The following is an 18,893-nucleotide window of genomic DNA, read 5'->3' as shown; positions in this document are numbered from 1 at the left end:
AGTAGTTCACATTTGCAACAATGGTCTGTTATGTCACAGTATATAGTCAAGTGCCTCATGGGATTGCCAGAATTGCTTGGGGTGCAGGCCTTGACCCTGTTTCACTGAGTGCGAGCAAGCTGTCTTGCTGTTTATAATGGGAAATAGCTGCTTTGCACTGATATTAATGGGCATTGGCTGCCTGAGCACCTTACAGTCTGGTGTATGGAGAGAGGTTTTCCTGGCCCCTAAGTATCCCTAGGCACAACTAATACCTGAAATCGTCTGGGTTGTGCTTTCAGGATGGCTGGTGCTGTCAAATTAAAGCTTCAGAAACTTCTAGTGCAGTGTTCTCATGGCCAGATTTTTAAAACTAGTGTCTACTTGAAGTCACAGGCTGGCATTGAGTGGGATTTGCAGCAGTGCATTGCTGCCTGAATCTGACTGGAGGGTGATGGCATTCTGCCTCCTAAGTGCTTCTGAAGAATAATATGAAGAATGGTTTAAGTACGCTTCTGTACTAAGTGTTATGTGTTGATCAACAGTTAAGAATGATAGAACAATTCTGAGTTTAAACATTTACTATGTGAAACTAAGCAAAATGAAAAGTGTAGTGAAGTAATAGTTCCTGATTTCTTTTGCACTCTGTTGGAATAATGTACTCAAGACAAGGAGTGTCGTGAGTTTTTTGGCAGTTTTTCAGCATGACCATTTGCTCCTCCTCCCAAAGAACTAGGGAGGACTCTCAGTTTTCCCAGTGGAAAGTGACAAAGTGAAAGTCCTTCTGTAACCAAAGAAAGTGATTATGGCTAGAGCTTAGAGGGCTCTAGCAGGTACAGAAGTCAAGTCTGGTCCTAGCTTCTGGTTTCAACTGCCTACTGAATTTCTGCATGACACATATTAGCCTCTCTAATTCCTTGTTTTCCCTATCTTTAAAGTAATTTTTGGAGTTTATTTTCCAAACCCACTGAAATTTAGGAGTAAGAGACAATCACTTCCAAAATGCTCAGATAGTGTAGGAAGATAAAAATAAAGACTTTTCTGATAAATTTAATACTGGTATTCTATCAAAGACATTCTTAAAGACAGTATCATATAAACAAGGGTTACGTCAGAAACAGGGCATCTCTAGATTTTAAGACTTTGCATTCAATCATTTCTTTTAAATAGAGATCTATTTTAATTGTTGAACTTTATAAGTGTTTAAAAATAAATAAATTATGAAAGCACTGTGAAAGAATTCAGACTGACAGCGCCGGAAAGTGACGTTTCGTTCCCATTCAAGACAACCACTTCTTGGTCTTTTCTTTGTCTTTGTGTTTAATAATGGATGTTTTGAAAGACTGTGCAGTTCATTTTTACTTTGATGATTTTAAAGGACTTGAATTAAAAATTAAATATTTCAGAGAGGAATGATTAGGACTTAAAACTCTTCTTCTTTTCTGTTACTGGTTTATTTCTTTGTTTCTCGATCTTCCTTCGTATTCCTTCTTCTCCCAACTCTTGCTTCAGTCTTAGTAGTTCTTATCCAAATTAATTCAAAATATTCTCATAATCACTGCTGCTGGGTTTCCTTGATTGGAATGTCACAACTACCATTCGTTGATGCAACGGGAACAGATGTAAAACTGTAAAAGACCAATTTACCTTCAGCTGTTAATGTGAATCAGCTGTTACCAGACCCAAAATCAGTATCATTCCCAGAAATGCTCTTCCTCTCATAAGCATCTCCTAGAACAGATGCAGTTATGTTTACAGTAAAATCAATGCTGTAGTGTAGAGTTATGAATACTCTGACAATGATTTAAACTTAGGCAGTGGGTAAATGTCATCCTCAAGTGCCTTACTAGTGCCAGCAGCTGTAAAGTTAAGTTGAGGTGTCAACAATAGAGAAGCTCTTACCAGGTGTTTTGGCATTTCTAACAGTCTAATGAAACATTTTGAAAGTCTCTCTCCAAACACCATGCAACTCCTTTAAAATTGTTTCTGCAGGGAAGGCCTAATGGCTTGTTTGATACAATTATACTGGTCTAAATTTCTTCATGTACTCTTAATATAGGATCAGAATTGTTTTGTTCAGTTTGTGTCACAACTGAAGTGGAGCAAAGCATCTGTCTCTGGGGATGAGAATGTGCAGGAGGGAAGGGAATAGGCAAAGTCTTGCATAATTAGAGTTAATGTAACAGTTCTCTCTGGCTTTTGTAGTATACCACAAACATTTTGTAGTATGTTTCCTGGGACTTCTTCCTTCCTGTGCAATCTCTGCCTCAAGTTAGGGCAATATTTTCCATGCCATGGCACTGAAGAATGGTTAAAAGATGCACCTATGCATTGTTACGTTCTTTAAGCAGCTCTGTTCACCCTTCCCTTCAGGGTCCCTGTACTGTCCCAGAGCATCACTGTTGTTGTACACCCTTGTGAACAGAGGGAGCAGTCCATTGCTGCAGGGCTGCTGCTGGCCAAGGTGCAGACAGTAGTAATACTGATGTATAATTTGTAGTTAGATTTTGAATTTCCCTGCATTAAAAATGGGGTCTAACAATGCAGTTTACTTTTGCAAAGAAAACAAATAGGAAATTTCAGTTGCTTTTTCATGTCTGGCCTGTCAAAATTACCTAGGAACGTCTCAGCATTAAAACTTTGATAAACAGTCAAAGTTTAGTAAGGATAAAACCAGGCTGGTATCAATCCCTACACTGTGGCTTGAGCAGGAATTGTTTTCTTCATTCTCTGTCTAAACAGAAACTGCTATGGGCCTCTTCCCATGCAGCAGACAGTCCCATGATAAACTTTGACTACCACCAGTTTGCAAAAGGTGGGAAACCTGAAAAACTGGAAAATTTGCTGAGGCCTCAGCTGAAGTTGCACTGGGAAGAACTTGGAATCTTCACAAAGGGCAAGAATGTAAGTCCATGGTGAGTGTCCCTGCCCCTCTGTCGCAGCGTAGCCTGGCACCACCCATTCTGTCCTTCCCAGGTTTCTTGCTGTGTTTGGACAGTGAGTGTTAATGACCATCTTGAAATACAGTTTTGAGACAAAGTACAGTCTTGGTGCTAAGTAGATTATTTGGCTTAACTGCATCTCCATTGTTTGGAACCTGCAAAGTGACCTGTGCATGGATTTGCTAATACAGGGTTGCAGACTTAGTCAAGTAATTAGATGGGAATGGAAGGCATTGTGCACAATGTGCTTGCACCATCAAAATGTGGGTGACTATATTCAGACTAAATTTGATGATCTTGTTCAATCAGCTGACAATTAGATGTTATTTTAAAATAACCTTTTTTTTTCCCTCCCTACTCTTGTGCTGCTTACCAAAGTCTACAGACAGGTACTTTTCGAGTGAATTGTTTGGACTGCCTGGATCGTACTAATAGTATACAGTCCTTCGTTGCACTGGAGGTGAGTTTGGCAGAGGACCTTTCCTGAATGTCTGTACTGCATACATAATCTATACAACAGGAAAGACAAGAAAGAGGGCATAAGCCTCAGGTACACAAATCTGTCTTTATGGAACAGGTCATCTTGAGTGCAATCACACAGCACTTACAGGATGGCCAAGGGATCAGGCCCAGCCAGCATGGATTTAGGAAGGGCAGGTCCTGCCTGACCAACCTGATCTCCTTCTAGGATCAGGTGACCCGCCTGGTGGATGTGGGGAGGCCTGTGGATGTAGTCTACCTGGACTTCAGCAAGGCCTTTGACACTGTCCCCCACAGCAAACGCCTGGCCAAGCTGTCAGCCCATGGTTTGGACAGGAGCACACTGCGTTGGGTTGGGAACTGGCTGGAGGCCGAGCCTGGAGAGTGGTGGTGAATGGTGCCACATCCAGCTGGTGGCCAGTCACTAGTGGTGTGCCCCAAGGATCAGTGCTGGGCCCTGTGCTCTTTAACATCTTTATTGATGATCTGGACGAAGGCATTGAGTCCACCATCAGTAAATTTGCTGACAACACCAAGCTGGGGGCAGGAGTTGATCTGCTGGAGGGTAGAGAGGCTCTGCAGGGGGACCTCGACAGGCTGGACAGATGGGCAGAATCCCATGGCATGAGAATTAACACATCTAAGTGCCAGGTTCTGCACACTAGCCACAGCAACCCCATGCAGAGCTACAGACTGGGGTCAGAGTGGCTGGAGAGGGGCCAGGCAGAGAGGGACCTGGGGGTACTGGTTGATGGTAGGCTGAACATGAGCCTGCAGTGTGCCCAGGCAGCCAAGAGGGCCAATGGCATCCTGGCCTGCATCAGGAACAGTGTGGCCAGCAGGAGCAGGGAGGTCATTCTGCCCCTGTACACTGCACTGGTTAGGCCACACCTCGAGTACTGTGTCCAGTTCTGGGCCCCTCAGTTTAGGAAGGATGTTGACTTGCTGGAATGAGTCCAGAGAAGGGCAACAAAGTTGGTGAGGGGTTTGGAACACAAGCCCTATGAGGAGAGGCTGAGGGAGCTGGGGTTGCTTAGCCTGGAGAGGAGGAGACTCAGGGGTGACCTTATTGCTCTCTACAACTACCTGAAGGGAGGTTGTAGACAGGCAGAGGTTGATCTCTTCTCCCAGGCAACCAGAACAAGACGACACAGTGTCAGGCTGCGCCAGGGGAGGTTTAGGCTGGAGGTTAGGAAGAAGTTCTATACCGAGAGAGTGATTGCCCTTTGGAATGGGCTGCCCAGGGAGGTGGTGGAGTCACCATCATTAGAGGTGTTCAAGAGGAGACTTGATAGGGTGCTTGGTTGCATGGTTTAGTTGATTAGGTGGTGTTGGATAATAGGTTGGACACGATGATCTTGAAGGTCTCTTCCAACCTGGTCTGGTCTGGTCTGGTCTGGTCTGGTCTATTCTATTCTATTCTATTCTTTATGATACAGAATGCTGCTGACTGGACCACTGAAGTTGAAGATGAAAAGCAGAAACACATACAGGAACCATGTTGTTACTCTTTGTTTTTTCCCCCCTCTGCACTTAATCCAGGTCCTGCTTGCTCAATTAGAGAGCCTTGGGTTGAACTCTAAATCTATCATTGAGCGCTTTGTGGAATCCTACAAAGTGATGTGGACTCTGAATGGTCATAATCTGAGCAGAGTATTTAGTTGCAGTCGTGCCCTTGAGGGGAAGAACAAGGTAAAGAAAAATGGCAAAACTGTTTACTCACAAATGAAAATGTCAGATTTACTCTTAAGTGTCACTGGGACTGATGATTCCTGTCTGATGCAGGTTGGGAAACTCAAGGATAGTGCCCGCTCTGTCTCTCGCACCATTCAGTCAAATTTCTTTGATGCAGTAAAGCAGGAAGCCATTGAGTTGCTGCTCATGGGTGACTTCTTCAGAGAAGAATATGCAGACAAAGGCAAGATGCTTATGGACCAGACTGCACTACTGGGTAAGGCCAGTGTAAATCCTTCATGCTTTTTTGTGTTTGTTTGGTTTTGGTTTTTTTGCTGCCAGATACAAACAATTGCACCCTTTGGGGAAAAAAAGAAATAAATCTGCAAATAGACTGCTTCAGTCTAAATCTGTTGTTTGAAACACTGCTGTCAAATGACCATAGCACAACTTTGTGTTTGAATTCCACTGTGCTTATTTCTTACATTTTGTTTTGGACTTCAGCGTGTGTTTGTCTGCTCTTTGATGATGATCTCTTCTGACAGTTTAGAGAAGTTGGGCCAGGGGGAAAGATTTTAAAGCTGTATTCCCAGTTCTGTCCTGCCTGAGTTTGTCTTGAGAAAAATCTCTTGAGTTCCAGCCTTTTATGTCCTTATTTTTGGCTTGCAGATTGCATGTGCTCGTAGCCATTTGCATCTTTAAAGACCCATTTATATTATGTTGGTTGGTTCATGCTCTGCTTTACTCAAGAGCCATGTCAGTCCACAATGTGTATACATTTGCACCCCTCTAATGTAAACCAACTTGTTTCTCTCTGAAAAATACCTGTGTGCAAAGGTAGGATAATTGCACCCACAAGCAGTGTCAGGTGGTCAGTTTGTTCCAGAGAACTACTAGATCTTAACAGGGCAGACTTCACCCAGTTCAGCCCTCTACTTGGCACTGGTGAGGCCACACCTTGAGTATTGTATTGAGTATTTGGGCCCCTCACTACAAGAAGGACGTTGAGTTGCTGTAGAGTGTCCAGAGAAGGGCTATGAAGCTGATGAAAAGGTCTGGAGAACAATTCTTATGAGGAGTGACTGGGATTATTTAGTCTAGAGATGAGGAGGCTGTGTGGAGACCTCTCTACAACTACCTGAAAGGAGGTTGCAGTGAGGTGGCCGTTTGTCTCTTCTCCCTAGTATCAAGTGATAGAACAAGAGGAAATGGATCCAAGTTGTGCCAGAGCAGGTTTAGATTGGGTATCAGGAAAAAATTCTTTACTGATAGAGTCTTTAGGCATTAGAATAGGCTTTCCAGGAAGGTGCTGAAATCACTGTTCCTGGAGGTGTTTTAAAAACTAAGCTTTGTGAGAGGGTTTAATGTCACAGTAGCATTAGGTTGACAGCTGGATTCAATGATTTTAGAGGTCTTTTCCAATTGAAATGACTCTATGATTTTATGATCAGCCCATAGAATTGGGCCTGTTTCCTGATGCAGACCACAGGGAAAATAAAGATATCTTTCCTATGCCTGATTGACAATGCAAATCAGGAAAAGATTAAGTTTACCTCAGCTGCTACCTTAGCACACTGCTAATTTTCTGTACTTACCAAAAGTGAGTGAATACAGCAGTTTCCTGTGAGGAGTTCTGATTGGGCTGGAGACCTAGTGCTACTTTTGGACTGATGTGAAACTGTACTTTTCTTCACCTTCCCCTCCACACCCTGAACTTTTTAGGGCTTCAGTTTCACAAGGTTGGAAGAGACCTCAAAGATCAAGTCCAACCTGTCTCCACAGACCTCATGACTAGACCATGGCACCAAGTGCCACATCCAATCCCCTCTTGAACACCTCCTGAACACAGTTTGCATCATAACGTGAGATATGCTTGATCTCTGTAGGCTAAATTGAAAAGATTAAGGGAGGAAAAATTACTCATTTGCTTATTGAAGAAATGCTGGAAAACATGTGCTGAAAGTGAGTGTGACCCTCTCTTCAGAAGCTTTCAAAGGGTACCCCGATTTGTGGAAGAGACATTGCTGATGCCAAGCCCAGTTATTTTCTAGTTGTAGCCACTGGAGTTACTCCTTAGCTTTTGTGTTGTTTGTGCTAGTGTAATGTAATTGTTTTTCAGTGACTTTGTTACTGCTGTCTGTATGCTTTCTGTCCTTTTACAGTGCATTCTTCTTTTATACCCCTTCTTTCTCTCTCTTCTCTTCCATCAGTAACTCCAAGTATTTTGAAGGCCATGTCAGAGCGTCAGTTTGAATTCACAAACTTCAAGCGTGTTCGTGTTGCCATGGGGACCTGGAACGTGAATGGGGGGAAGCAGTTTCGAAGCAACATCCTCGGAACCAGTGAGCTGACAGACTGGCTGCTGGATTCTCCTAAGCTCTCTGGAGTTTCTGAGTTTCAGGGTAAGACTTCACATTCAGAATGTGTAAGCAGTATTTGCTGGCATCTCCAGAGACAGTGAATTTGCACGCAGCCTTTCGAAGGCAGTGGATCTTGGAGGGCATTTTCTGTCAGTTCTTCGGAATGTATTCAGCTCTATGTAGACTTCTGCTGCCTCTCTGCAGCAATGGAGTGGTGTGTGAAGGGCTCTCAACAGACAGAGCAACCCCTGACATGTGACAATTTTGATCCTTCAGCAAGTCAGAATTCAAAGGTCTCTTTCATATCATCATGGGGCGTGTCTGTCTATTCCACATCCCATATTGCATTTTCTTTTTCCATACATCTGTTCTTTATCAATTCACTCAGCTACATGCTCAGGTGCCTCCTTGATCTTTACCTGATGTTAAACATATCTGTGCAATCTGGACTCTGTCTGGAAACGCTGCTATCAAAGTATTGAGGCAAAAAGATTTATTTTGTTGAGGGTAATTTCCTTGGCTGCTGAATTTCTTATTTACAAAACAAGGTCAGGTATTGTAATTGATTTATTAAGAAGAATGAAAAGCAGATGTTCTGTCCTTTAAAAACGGAATGATTGCCAAAGTATGGGAAAACCTGTGCTTTTGTTGTTACAGTGGAATATTCAGCTTCATGCAAGCATCGCAGGGATACTCCTGTGTCTGTGTCCAACCTTGAAGCTTAGCAATTCAATCCTCAAATTCAGCCCAGTGCTTGAGTGCATGGATATGTGATTAGGTGCAGATCACTGTGCTCCAAGCAGCTTTGGTGGGTGATTGGTCCAGTCTGCTTCAGAAATAGTTTAGGTGTGTTAACACATGATGACTGTGCCCATGATGTTAAAATTTGTTGAGAGCCTATAATGTGCTAGCCTTGTCAAGCCTTCCCCTGAGAGACCTAAAATAGCAGGACTAAAGGCACTGAGATGGAAGTGACAAACCGGTGTATGGACACTAAGTTGAGTTACATAGGAATCAGTACTCAAAAGCATGTTGGGTGAAATGATAAGGGAGTGAAAGATGGTGGGTAGTGAGAGGACTTCAGTGATGAGTGGGGTGAGGCAGGGACAAAATTGAACATTTTCTCTCTTTAACATTGCTACAACATAATGCTACATTCTGAACTGCTTCCTGCAAGAGGGATGGAGACCAACTGGTGGGAGCAAAGCAGGAGAAAATTTCAGAGGAACTGTAGGGGTTGTTTTGTGAGATTAGATGAAAGGAGCTATGAATATGTATAGCTTGGCAGGGGATGCATAAGACAGAACTACAGGGATGATCTCTGACAGAAATTAGAAAACAAGTCGTTAGTAAAAACAACAGAGTAGTAATTCTTGTATGACTTTTCCCTCTTTCCAACAGATGATAAGAACTGCCCTCCTGACATATTTGCAGTGGGATTTGAAGAGATGGTTGAATTAAACGCAGGGAACATTGTGAATGCCAGGTAAGTAACAAACCCTTCAAAAATACAACCACCACCCCTCACCAACTCCAAAAGAGCACCCTCTACTCCAAGGAACCAGCCAAACAAAAGCCTCCAGAGTTGTTCTTTTTTACAATCAGATGTATAGCATATTACCTTCCAAGAGCATACTACCTTTCAAGTCTGTTGCTTGTGATCATAGCTGGAAATATGTTTACCATTAACAAATGGCACTAGGATGGTGTTAAAAGGGCTGTTTCTTTGTGAACTTCTGTAGGGTGGAATACACTGTGTTTTCTAAGCCTCTTAAGTCATCATGTTGGCAGAGGAGAATTGTGATGTTTGATGTTGTGCTTAGCATGGCTGCTTGGCTGGTGGTACATTTGCATGTATCAGTTGACTCTGGAGATAAGAAAAAGCTAGGCTTGCAGAAGTGAAGGTATATGCACCCACCCACAAACCTTCAGCTAAGAACAGCCAACAGCTGTGGGTAGTCAGTCATATAGCAGTCAGAGAAGATCCGGAGATCTCCACTGTGAGCACAAGTAATCTTAAAAATCTGAGATTGATTTGGATTGTTGGTTTTATGGTTATGATTACTACAATCAAAATCCAGTTATCTCCAGTCAGTGGGGGTATCAAATGTCATGTAAACATGGATCTTCCTAAGCATAGCAGACGAAATCCCTCTTGCATTTAGAAGTAGGATAACTGTGTTTGTGCCCTGTGCCATGGCTCACTGAACCTAATAACTCTGGGATGCCTCATAAGGAGGTATTATCTATCTCTGCCATCCATCCTACAGCACTTCCATTTCTACAGCCTAATGGGATGTCTGCAAACCTAAGGCACAGTTAATCTGCTCATTTTATTGACTGTATGTGGTTTGTTTTGATTCCATTAAATGATTTTATGTTTGTTCCAGTACAACAAATAGAAAAATGTGGGGAGAACAGCTTCAGAAAGCTATTTCCAGGACTCATCGCTACATTCAACTGACATCAGCACAGCTTGTTGGCGTTTGTCTTTTCATCTTTGTAAGACCATTTCATGTCCCCTTCATCAGGTAAAAACAAAGCCAAAACAACAAAAAAAACAACCCAACCCAACCTGTGTATTTAGTAACATTTGCTCTTGGACTGTGGCCAGAGAGGGTGGGAGGGACTTTTCAGCTTGGTGTGAGAATCATGCAAACCTGAATTCTGGTCTTTGCTGAGTGTGGGAATGAGACATCTTCCAGGCAGTCTGGAATCACTCCACCTGGGCAGCACAATGGCCAGGCAGCCCCAGTACCTTTCTCCAGTTCAGCTGAGAAGCTGAGCATGCTGAGCTGGATAGTCAGGGTGTGTAGCACCTTGTTTGGGTGCTATCTTTCTGGAAAAGGAATGACCTGATCTAATAAGTCCAAGAGTATTTGGAGCACCAAGTGAAGCCAAGTGCCTGCCTTTGCTAGAAGGTCAGGTGTTACTTTCTAATCCTTTCTACTGTTTCCATGTGAAAACAGGGCTAGTTACAGGCCTGAAAATAATGGGTGAAGAGGTGAAAAGTGGGGTGGAGGAAAGAAAGCTATTTCCCCCCCAAATATTTTATAGAACTGAGAGCTACAAGGACCCATTAAGTGCTTGTCTCTCCCAGGTGTCACAAGAACTAGATCTGCCTAGTCAGAAGGGTGCAAACCTGTACATCCTCTGCTTCCTAGCACTAATGTCCCTGGACACTGCTTTCCCACTGCATTTTGTGATAAAAATGTCAAGTTACCTCTTTCTTCCCTCCAAGTAGATCAGTGCAGAGCTTGTGGAACTTCAAGTGCTATAGGTTAGACAGAGTAATGCGGTCCAGGCAACCCTGATGCTCTTGCATTGTTGTCTTCCCAGTACTTTTAACTCCCCACAATTGAAAAACAGAGAAACAGTTCAGAGGAGAATTGTTTGTGTCAGATTTTGACTTTTTGCATGGTTTTCAAGAAATTTCTGTAATCCAGCAAGGAGTCACATGGTTTAAAGGAAAATCAGAAGCAGAACAACACATTGGCTCTGTTGCAGCTGTCAAACTGCTAGGAATTGGATGTAGCCCTTTGAAACTCAAGAAAAAAAGGGAAGGGTTTGATTTTAGTGACCAAGTTCATCATTTAATGTTAATGTCCTGCTATGTGTTATGTGAGCATAATCAAACCTAATCTGCATGCCTGTGTAGTTTTTCCATGTCTAGAAAAGGAAAACAAAAACAATCAGAAGTGCAAAAAAATGCTTCTGTGCTTACAAATTGAAGACATCAGGGCAGAAGGTAGAGAACAGAGAAAAAAATATTAGAGAATAGCTGAAGCTTATACAGCAGTGAAAGGATTGATGAAATTCAAGCAGCTGAATGCACAGTGGGTTATCTCAACATAACCTTTGCCATGAGTGTGAGTCAGATAAATACCAGTCAGCAGTTAGGTAGGCAGGCAGTACCTGACAATAACCCAAGTAAGACGTAGTGTTTTTCTGCCTGCCTCTTGCTTACAGAGTCTAGGTCTGCTTGACTTCTATCAAGAAAGTAAAATTTTTTCAGTGGGAAGGACATGCATGGTGCTGGAGTTGGTTACAGCAATGATCTCATCATTTCCTTATCTGATCAGACAAGCATGCTTTATTCTTGAAGCAGAGTGGCTCTCTGGGGCAAGTTATCCTGTGAGCAGGTGGTTTGCTTTGCCAAGTCATCTTTCACAGTAAAGTGTATGCTAATCATGACATTGAAATACTATGTAATTAACAACATGGAGGCCCAAAGCAATTTGTCATCAGTACAGAACTCATTTTAAGAGTTAGGTATAAATAGTTGTATCCAGCAATCATCAGTTTTATTGCTTCTGATTTAGCAAATTATGGGTTATGATCTGTGTTTTTTTTTTAATTGACTGAAAAATCCATCATCAGCTGTGAAGGTTGGTTCCAACACGTAGCAACACTAATTAAATTAACTCTGAAAAGCAGATTCCCATATGTTCAAAAGTAAAACAAAATATAGTAGGGAAATTACTGATTGTTGTGATTATAAAGGTCATGGTAGATGTAACCTTGAAAAGTATATTTTTCAGGTAGATTCTCAGTATTTCAGGAAAAAAAATGCCTGTTTCAAACAATACAGCAAGACTATGGTAGTATCCTTAATTTGAAACATAAGTTTGAACCTCACCACAGAATACCACATCCTTTATGTTGCAGTCAAAGTTGAATGAGTATTTATGCCTGTGGTCCTTGACTCTCTTTCCATTATATGTTGTTGTTTTAATACAGGGACGTAGCAATAGACACCGTGAAGACAGGAATGGGAGGAAAAGCTGGAAATAAAGGGGCAGTGAGCATTCGTTTTCAGTTCTATAGTACCAGTTTCTGCTTTATATGCAGTCACTTAACTGCTGGGCAGACTCAGGTGAAAGAGAGGAATGAAGACTACAAAGAAATCACACAGAAACTCAGCTTCCCAATGGTAAGTCTAGGTGTGTTAAAACCACCTGGAAATAAAAGCTGTGTTTTTACATGATGAAGGCTGGTCTTAGGCTGTCTTTGATAACAGACCATCAAAGCATTAATCTCAGTGCAATAGAGAATGGGTATAAAAGGAAAAACAACCCAACCAGATACCACCCAGTGTAACACTTGCTTTCCAAAAGTTCCTAAAAGGCCATCCATGCCACTCAAGTATGTCAGTGCTTTAACTCCAGTATGACATACCAGTTCTTGGTCACTGATACAGTACTGAGGTGGTTGAGGCCCTGTCCCTGGAGTTGCTTAAGACCAGGCTGGATAAGGCTCTGGCCAGCCTGATCTAGTGTGGGGTGTCCCTGCCCATGGCAGGGGGGTTGGAACTAGATGATCCTTGTGGTCCCTTCCAACCCTGACTGATACTATGATACTATGATACTTTTTGTTCCCTTCATTTTGTCCTCGTGAATGTCACTGTCAAGGACCTGATGGCAGTTCTCAGACTGTGGAAGTAGGCACTTACTGGTCTGTATGAATACTTTTTCCCCTAAATGGTGTTCAATCTATCACCCTAGTGTTTTATTTCACACTTGTCAGGACAGTAGATAACCCATGGGATTTGGCAGTAGTGCTTCTTTGCTTCTTTTAATATTGGTTGCTTTATTTCCACAATGCTTTCTTTCTCAGACCTCTCTAGAGAGATCCTAAACTAGGGAGGGAAATACAGTTTATGTATTCTGGTCAGTCAGCAAAAAGTGTCATTTAGGTCACAAAGCACAGAATTTTAACTCCCTGTTGTATGCAAGGTTTAGAGGCTTAGCATATGCAGTGTATCATCAGTTGTTCTCTGTAAGAACTAATACTGACAATCTGAACATCCTGCATAGAATATCTGTTCCAAATGGTCAAAAGTTGTGCTTATGGTAGTTTTCTCTTCTGATATCTCATTAACTATTTAATGCCCTTTCAATGTGCAATAGCTAGATGTATCTTATGTGTTTAATGCATATAAAGAGTGCCCTCTAGTGCTGTGACAGCCACAGCTCTTCAGTATTTCCTTTATGGATTTAGGCTTCAAAAGTGTATAGCTTAACTCTAAAAACCCCCAAACAATCAACCTAGTTAGAGGATAGGTTGTTAAAATTAGAATTGGAGTGAATTTTCCTTGGTATTTTATTTCAGTGCATTTACAAAACTGTGATGTGCACTTAGAACAAGCTCCAAAGCAGTCTTTACTCAGGACCTTTGTTGCTGAATGTGGCTTGGCAACAAGCACATTTTGTGTTATATTTAGAATACATAAATATATGCCTGTGAAATGTATTAGAGGAATTTTCAACAGGTATTTTAAATATTTATGATAGCCAGACCATGACTATAAAGCTGGGGTCCCAGCTGAGACATGCCTTCAGAAAACAGGGGTCAGAGTCTGACATTGTTGCTTACAACATACAGCTCAGCAGGATGCAAAAGACAGTGAAGGAACCGTTCCATTTTAGCATGGGATAGATTTAGCAAATACCATGTGTGAAGTGGGTCTGGTGCTTGGTATTTCAGAAGGACTGCTCAGTGCATTTCAGCTGTGATGGAACATGAACAGTTTTCTGTGTCTCTCAACTAGGGGCGAAGCGTGTTCTCCCACGACTATGTCTTCTGGTGTGGCGATTTTAACTATCGCATCGATCTAACTTACGAAGAAGTCTTTTATTTTCTCAAACGTCAGGATTGGAAGACACTTCTGGAATTTGATCAACTACAGCAACAGAAATCCAGTGGAAAAGTAAGGCCATGTGTCTCATTTTCTTGAATGCCTGCATGTGGGCTTGGTTGAATTCCTTGAGAGAACAAAAAGGTGGCATTTTCAGACCTTTGTTCGTAGTGCCTGAATGTGGCAGTTTGTTTAAAAATCAGAGTGGTGTTCATTCGTGAGGAATTTGGTACATCACAATGGTACCTACCTCAGCTGTAGCTTAATCAAAGAGATGGTATTTCTTTTCACAGATTTTTAAAGACTTCCACGAAGGGACTATTAATTTTGGACCAACGTACAAATATGATGTCGGCTCAGAGGCTTATGATACAAGTGATAAGTGCAGAACCCCAGCTTGGACTGACAGAGTCCTTTGGTGGAGGAAAAAACTGCCATTTGAAAAAACAGGTGTGTGGGATCTTTCCTCCTCTTTTATCTGACAGTTGGTTTAGATTCCATCCAGAAAGCACATTTAATCTAGTGAATGGTGAGTTCTGGACTGAGAGCTGGCTTTAGATGTGCCCTGGAGGCTCGGTTAAATTGCAGTAGCTTTACCCAAGCAGATACTCTTTTGGCTTCACTGGGCTAATATGCAGAGATAGAGAGACCTATTGTAAGTGTATGAACAAAGGCTTCGTGCTATAGGTTGAAAAGATGCTGGGACCTTGCTGAGGAACTGAAAACAATCCAGCTGTAGCAATCTAGAAATTACTCTGTTGCTTTTCAACAGAATCATTAGTCCACATAAAATTGCTGTGTTAAAATGGGTAGATTGTTAGAACTTTTGTCCTCGGTAGATGTATAACCTCTTTTCTGTGATTTCTTTCGCCTTGGTTTCTGGAATTGGGGGAGATTTCATTAATTAGGGCTTAGAAAGTACTTTGTGATCACCAGTGGCCAGCAGAACAGAAGGGCTGTTTTCACTTGTTATTGGAAAGTTACAAATACAAAATAAAAAACATTTATTTGCATATTCAAGAACAAAATTTCAGCTTCATTCCTTCAGTCTGCAGGTACATGTATCTCCCAATGTTTATAAACTCTGAGCAAATTCATATTAAAAGTGTAATTGCTGGAGAAGGAATTTTGTTTGTGCCTGCAAATGTGATTTTTCACATGCCTGGGAACGACTGCATGGAATCTAAACCGTACCATGAGCACATTAAGTATAAAAATAATAAGCAGAACTAGGACAGCCAGAGAGTCCAGGTCAATGTGATTCAGAGTTTCTGGCTCTTATTTAAGGAATGAAAAATAAAGTATAATGAGAAACTACATTGATAGGGATGTAATCTGGGGCAGAAAAATTTTGAGACATAATAAGGAAGTTAAAACAGGCCTCTTGCATTTTCATTTCAGGAGAAAGAAAACCCTTCAACATGTCCAATGCACATGCCATATTTTGCATGGAAAGGCTTTGCCCCTGGAAGGACTTTAGTTTCTAGAGTATACCAAAATGTAGGACCTGCCTAGCTGGTCTCCAAGAGCTGAGGCAGGTTCCTTTCTTTAGAGCTTGTTGGCCTTCCCAGCCTTACAAACGTTGTCTAACCAGCATGCTGTGGGAGTTTTTCTCCTTTCCTGCTGGTGGCAAGACTATTCTGCCTCTTGCCTCTAAATTCTTTGTCTTGCTGTAGGCTAGAGGACTGTTTGCCTTCTGAGAAGAAGGTGTAGCCCCATTGCGAGTGATTAGGTGAAACATATTGTGTATTAACTCATTGTCAGCTTCACAGAGAGACAGCTAACCATTATCCCAAACAGTGACCTGAAAACATTCCTTTTATGGACTGTAGTGTAATACCTCACTCTACCATAATGTCTGGAACACTTTCTGTCACCTTAAGGGGTCTTGAAAGAAGTATTTGGAGATTGGATTTGCAGGTGTTTGCTTTCCCCTGTGTATTGTATCTCCAATACTTGTGCAGTGTGTTTTTCATGTACAGTCTCTGTTTCTGTGCTCAGTGATGGGGTGGGAGTTAAAAATAGTAATAGGACTCTGTCAGCCCAGATTGTACAGGTAATTAATTGGGTAACATTCAGGTTAACCAATTTGCAGGTGTCTTATTCTAGTGATCAGCTGTCTCTGTTGCACTCCTTGTCCTTTCTGTATTTTGTCCCCAAGTCTTTAACTTGTAAATATTTTAGGATACAAGCTCTTCTTTGAATGGCATGTAGAACAACAACGAAAAAAGCAAGCAAACAAACAAAACACCTCTGTGGTGAAGTGTATCCTAATAAAATAGCTTTTAAGTGTTAGTAAAACTACCTTTGAGTGAATTTTAAGTCATGTTCTGTGCTTCATAGCTGGAGAGATCAATCTTCTAGACAGTGATCTAAATGCTGAAACTAAAGTCAGGCACACCTGGACCCCCGGAGCCTTGATGTACTATGGAAGAGCAGAGCTGCAAGCATCTGACCACAGGTAAAATCCTAAGGAAATAATCAGGGAGAGGGCTGCTAGGTTAGAATGTCTCATACTGAATTACACCTTCAGAGTGAGGGACTGATTCTGACTGTAACAAGAATTACACCTTTATTCTGTGTTCAGAATTTGTTTGGTGAGATTTTTTTTCCTCTCATGATGAGTTTTACAGCAGAGTGGCAAGCATCTGTGGTTCTCTATTGATTTCTGCTACACTGTGATCTCAGCAAGGGTAGAGTAACTTGCAGCAGCAGGTACGAGAAACTGAGGACTTTCTGTTGCTTGGTTTTGGAAAGCTACTCTGATGGATTCTCACTCAGCTTGCTTTGGGAGAGCAGGTTGGGACTCTGTGACCTGAAGAGGTGTAAGCCATGTACATAGGGCCAGATATGACCTCTTCAGAGTAGGGAAGTGTGGTTTTCTGGGCTTCCCTTAGAACTGAAGATGGAAGAAGGAGGAAAAAAGAGCAGTGCCTCTGGCTGGTCCATACCACTACCTTCTCTTTAGGGATATGAGTGACTGTTCTTCATTAAATTTGTCACCGCTTCTCTGAAACAACTTCAGTCATAAATACACCTTGAAAGCTCTCTTGCATTCCAAATAAACTTGCATGCCCTACAACATTGTTCCTTGTAGCAGTGCTCAGTGAGCCACAGCAGCTGGCTCTGTGCTTCTCATGGTGCTCTTGCGTATGAGGACTGTATTCCTCCAGCAATGGCAGAACATGCCTCTTGCAACCAATTTCTCTGTATCAAGGCTTTGACATTGCTGTGTTCCACAACGCAGGGTGGAACTACTGCACTCATATGAAACCCTGAGGATGCAATCTGTGAAATGTGGCTGTTATACATTTGTTCTCAATTTCAGCAAATCTGACTGCAAAAACTGCTTTTTAATTACAGTCAGCAGGTTTGCTTTCCCAGGGTTTGTGCTGGGAAAAGGGCTTAGCTATATGGTATGACATATGGAAATGCATGATGACTCAATGTGCTTATAGAAATAGTTAACACTTCCTATGTGTTTTTCTTTCCCTTTACTGTTCCTTTCTGGCTCTGCTGTTGCTGCTTCATATGTTCTGGTAATGTACTAGGACAGGCTCTGTAATATGCAAGTAGGAGGCAGCAATTTTGACACAGAAGAGTAGCTACCCCTGTTTGTGTATATGTGCAGGTGGAAATGTGAGAGTGTGGATTGCATCCACTGAGATGAGACAAGCTTCACTTTCAGAAACCTTTCTCAGTTTTATTTAGATCTAACACACAGAGAGGCCATTTGTAAGAAATGGCTGAAGAGGCAAGCTTGCAGTGTTGACTGCTTATAATATAATGGATTGACATATGTTTGTTACATAACCACAAGATACACTTAGAGTACCTTGCCCTTACGTGGCCTTGTCTAACAGAAAATAACGTTTTGCCTTCCCAGTATGTAGATGTTTTGGGAGACATCTGTACCTGTTTGATAATGAGTGAAGTGTTTTTAGATTGCAGGTGTGCTAGAAGTGCTACACACTGAATGCCTGGGTTGCATTGTCAGCCACAGTGCTTTTTTGAAGTGAGACCTTAAGTAATTTGTTCTGCTTCTCTTTCTGTATAGAACATACACAATGATCGCTTCCTTCTACGGTATAGCAGGTTTAGTTACTTGCTATGAGATTTAAAAATGGTCATAGGTGTATGGAGCTTAAACAACACTCTTTGTCCTTCATACAGCCCAGTCCTTACCTGTCACAGAATCGGCGTGTTTGAGGTTGGAAGGGACCTTCAGAGATCATTGAGTCCAACCCCCCTGCCAAAAGCAGGATCACATAGGTTAGTCTGCAGAGGAATGCATCCAGGCAGGTTTTGAAAGTCTCCAGAGAAGGAGGCTCCACAACCTTTCTGGGCAGCCTGTTCTAGGGCTTCATCACCTTCACTGTAAAGAAGTTTCTCCTCAGGTTGAGGTGAAAGTTTGTGTCCTACTGCTTGACACTGGTCTTAGTTTTATGTAAGTATTTTCTGTTGGGTGATGTTCATCTTCATTTGAAATAAGCATTTCTCCTTTGTTTCATGTAGGCCAGTACTAGCTATTGTAGAAGTGGAAGTTCAGGAAGTTAATCAAGCTGCCCGTGAGACTGTTTTCCAGGAAGTGTCGTCTTTCCAGGGACCACTGGATGCCACAGTAGTAGTAAATTTGCTATCACCAGTGCCTGAAGAGAAAAATGAATTTCCTGAGGACCTGCGTACAGAGCTTATGCAAATGTTTGAGGATTATGGCACTATTGTTCTGGTCAGGTAAGTCTGGGATCTGAATTGTCATCTGTTCAAAAAACAGACAGAATTAACTTGGCATTGGAGAGTAGTATGCTGAATTCCTTTACC

General features: G+C 42.0%; 1 protein-coding gene across 1 annotated transcript in view; it reads left to right on the top strand.

Annotated features, from left to right (window-relative positions):
- The window catches only part of SYNJ2 (synaptojanin 2), a 70,645-nt gene that overhangs the window by 38,791 nt on the left and 12,961 nt on the right, over positions 1 to 18,893 (top strand). The window contains exons 8-19 of the mRNA XM_068151252.1: positions 2,722 to 2,894; positions 3,300 to 3,381; positions 4,944 to 5,093; positions 5,187 to 5,352; positions 7,286 to 7,477; positions 8,837 to 8,921; positions 9,826 to 9,966; positions 12,176 to 12,368; positions 13,986 to 14,144; positions 14,366 to 14,522; positions 16,416 to 16,533; positions 18,588 to 18,806. Coding sequence (XP_068007353.1) covers positions 2,722 to 2,894; positions 3,300 to 3,381; positions 4,944 to 5,093; positions 5,187 to 5,352; positions 7,286 to 7,477; positions 8,837 to 8,921; positions 9,826 to 9,966; positions 12,176 to 12,368; positions 13,986 to 14,144; positions 14,366 to 14,522; positions 16,416 to 16,533; positions 18,588 to 18,806 — 1,835 coding nt within the window. The remainder of the gene's footprint in view (positions 1 to 2,721; positions 2,895 to 3,299; positions 3,382 to 4,943; positions 5,094 to 5,186; positions 5,353 to 7,285; positions 7,478 to 8,836; positions 8,922 to 9,825; positions 9,967 to 12,175; positions 12,369 to 13,985; positions 14,145 to 14,365; positions 14,523 to 16,415; positions 16,534 to 18,587; positions 18,807 to 18,893) is intronic.

The sequence above is a fragment of the Melanerpes formicivorus genome, unplaced genomic scaffold (assembly GCF_026170545.1).
Source record: "Melanerpes formicivorus ecotype bairdi unplaced genomic scaffold, bMelFor1.0.p_v2 SCAF_2, whole genome shotgun sequence".
NCBI lineage: Eukaryota > Metazoa > Chordata > Aves > Piciformes > Picidae > Melanerpes > Melanerpes formicivorus.
The sequence above is the reverse complement of the archived record's forward strand: the minus strand, read 5'-3'. Positions and strand labels throughout refer to the sequence as shown.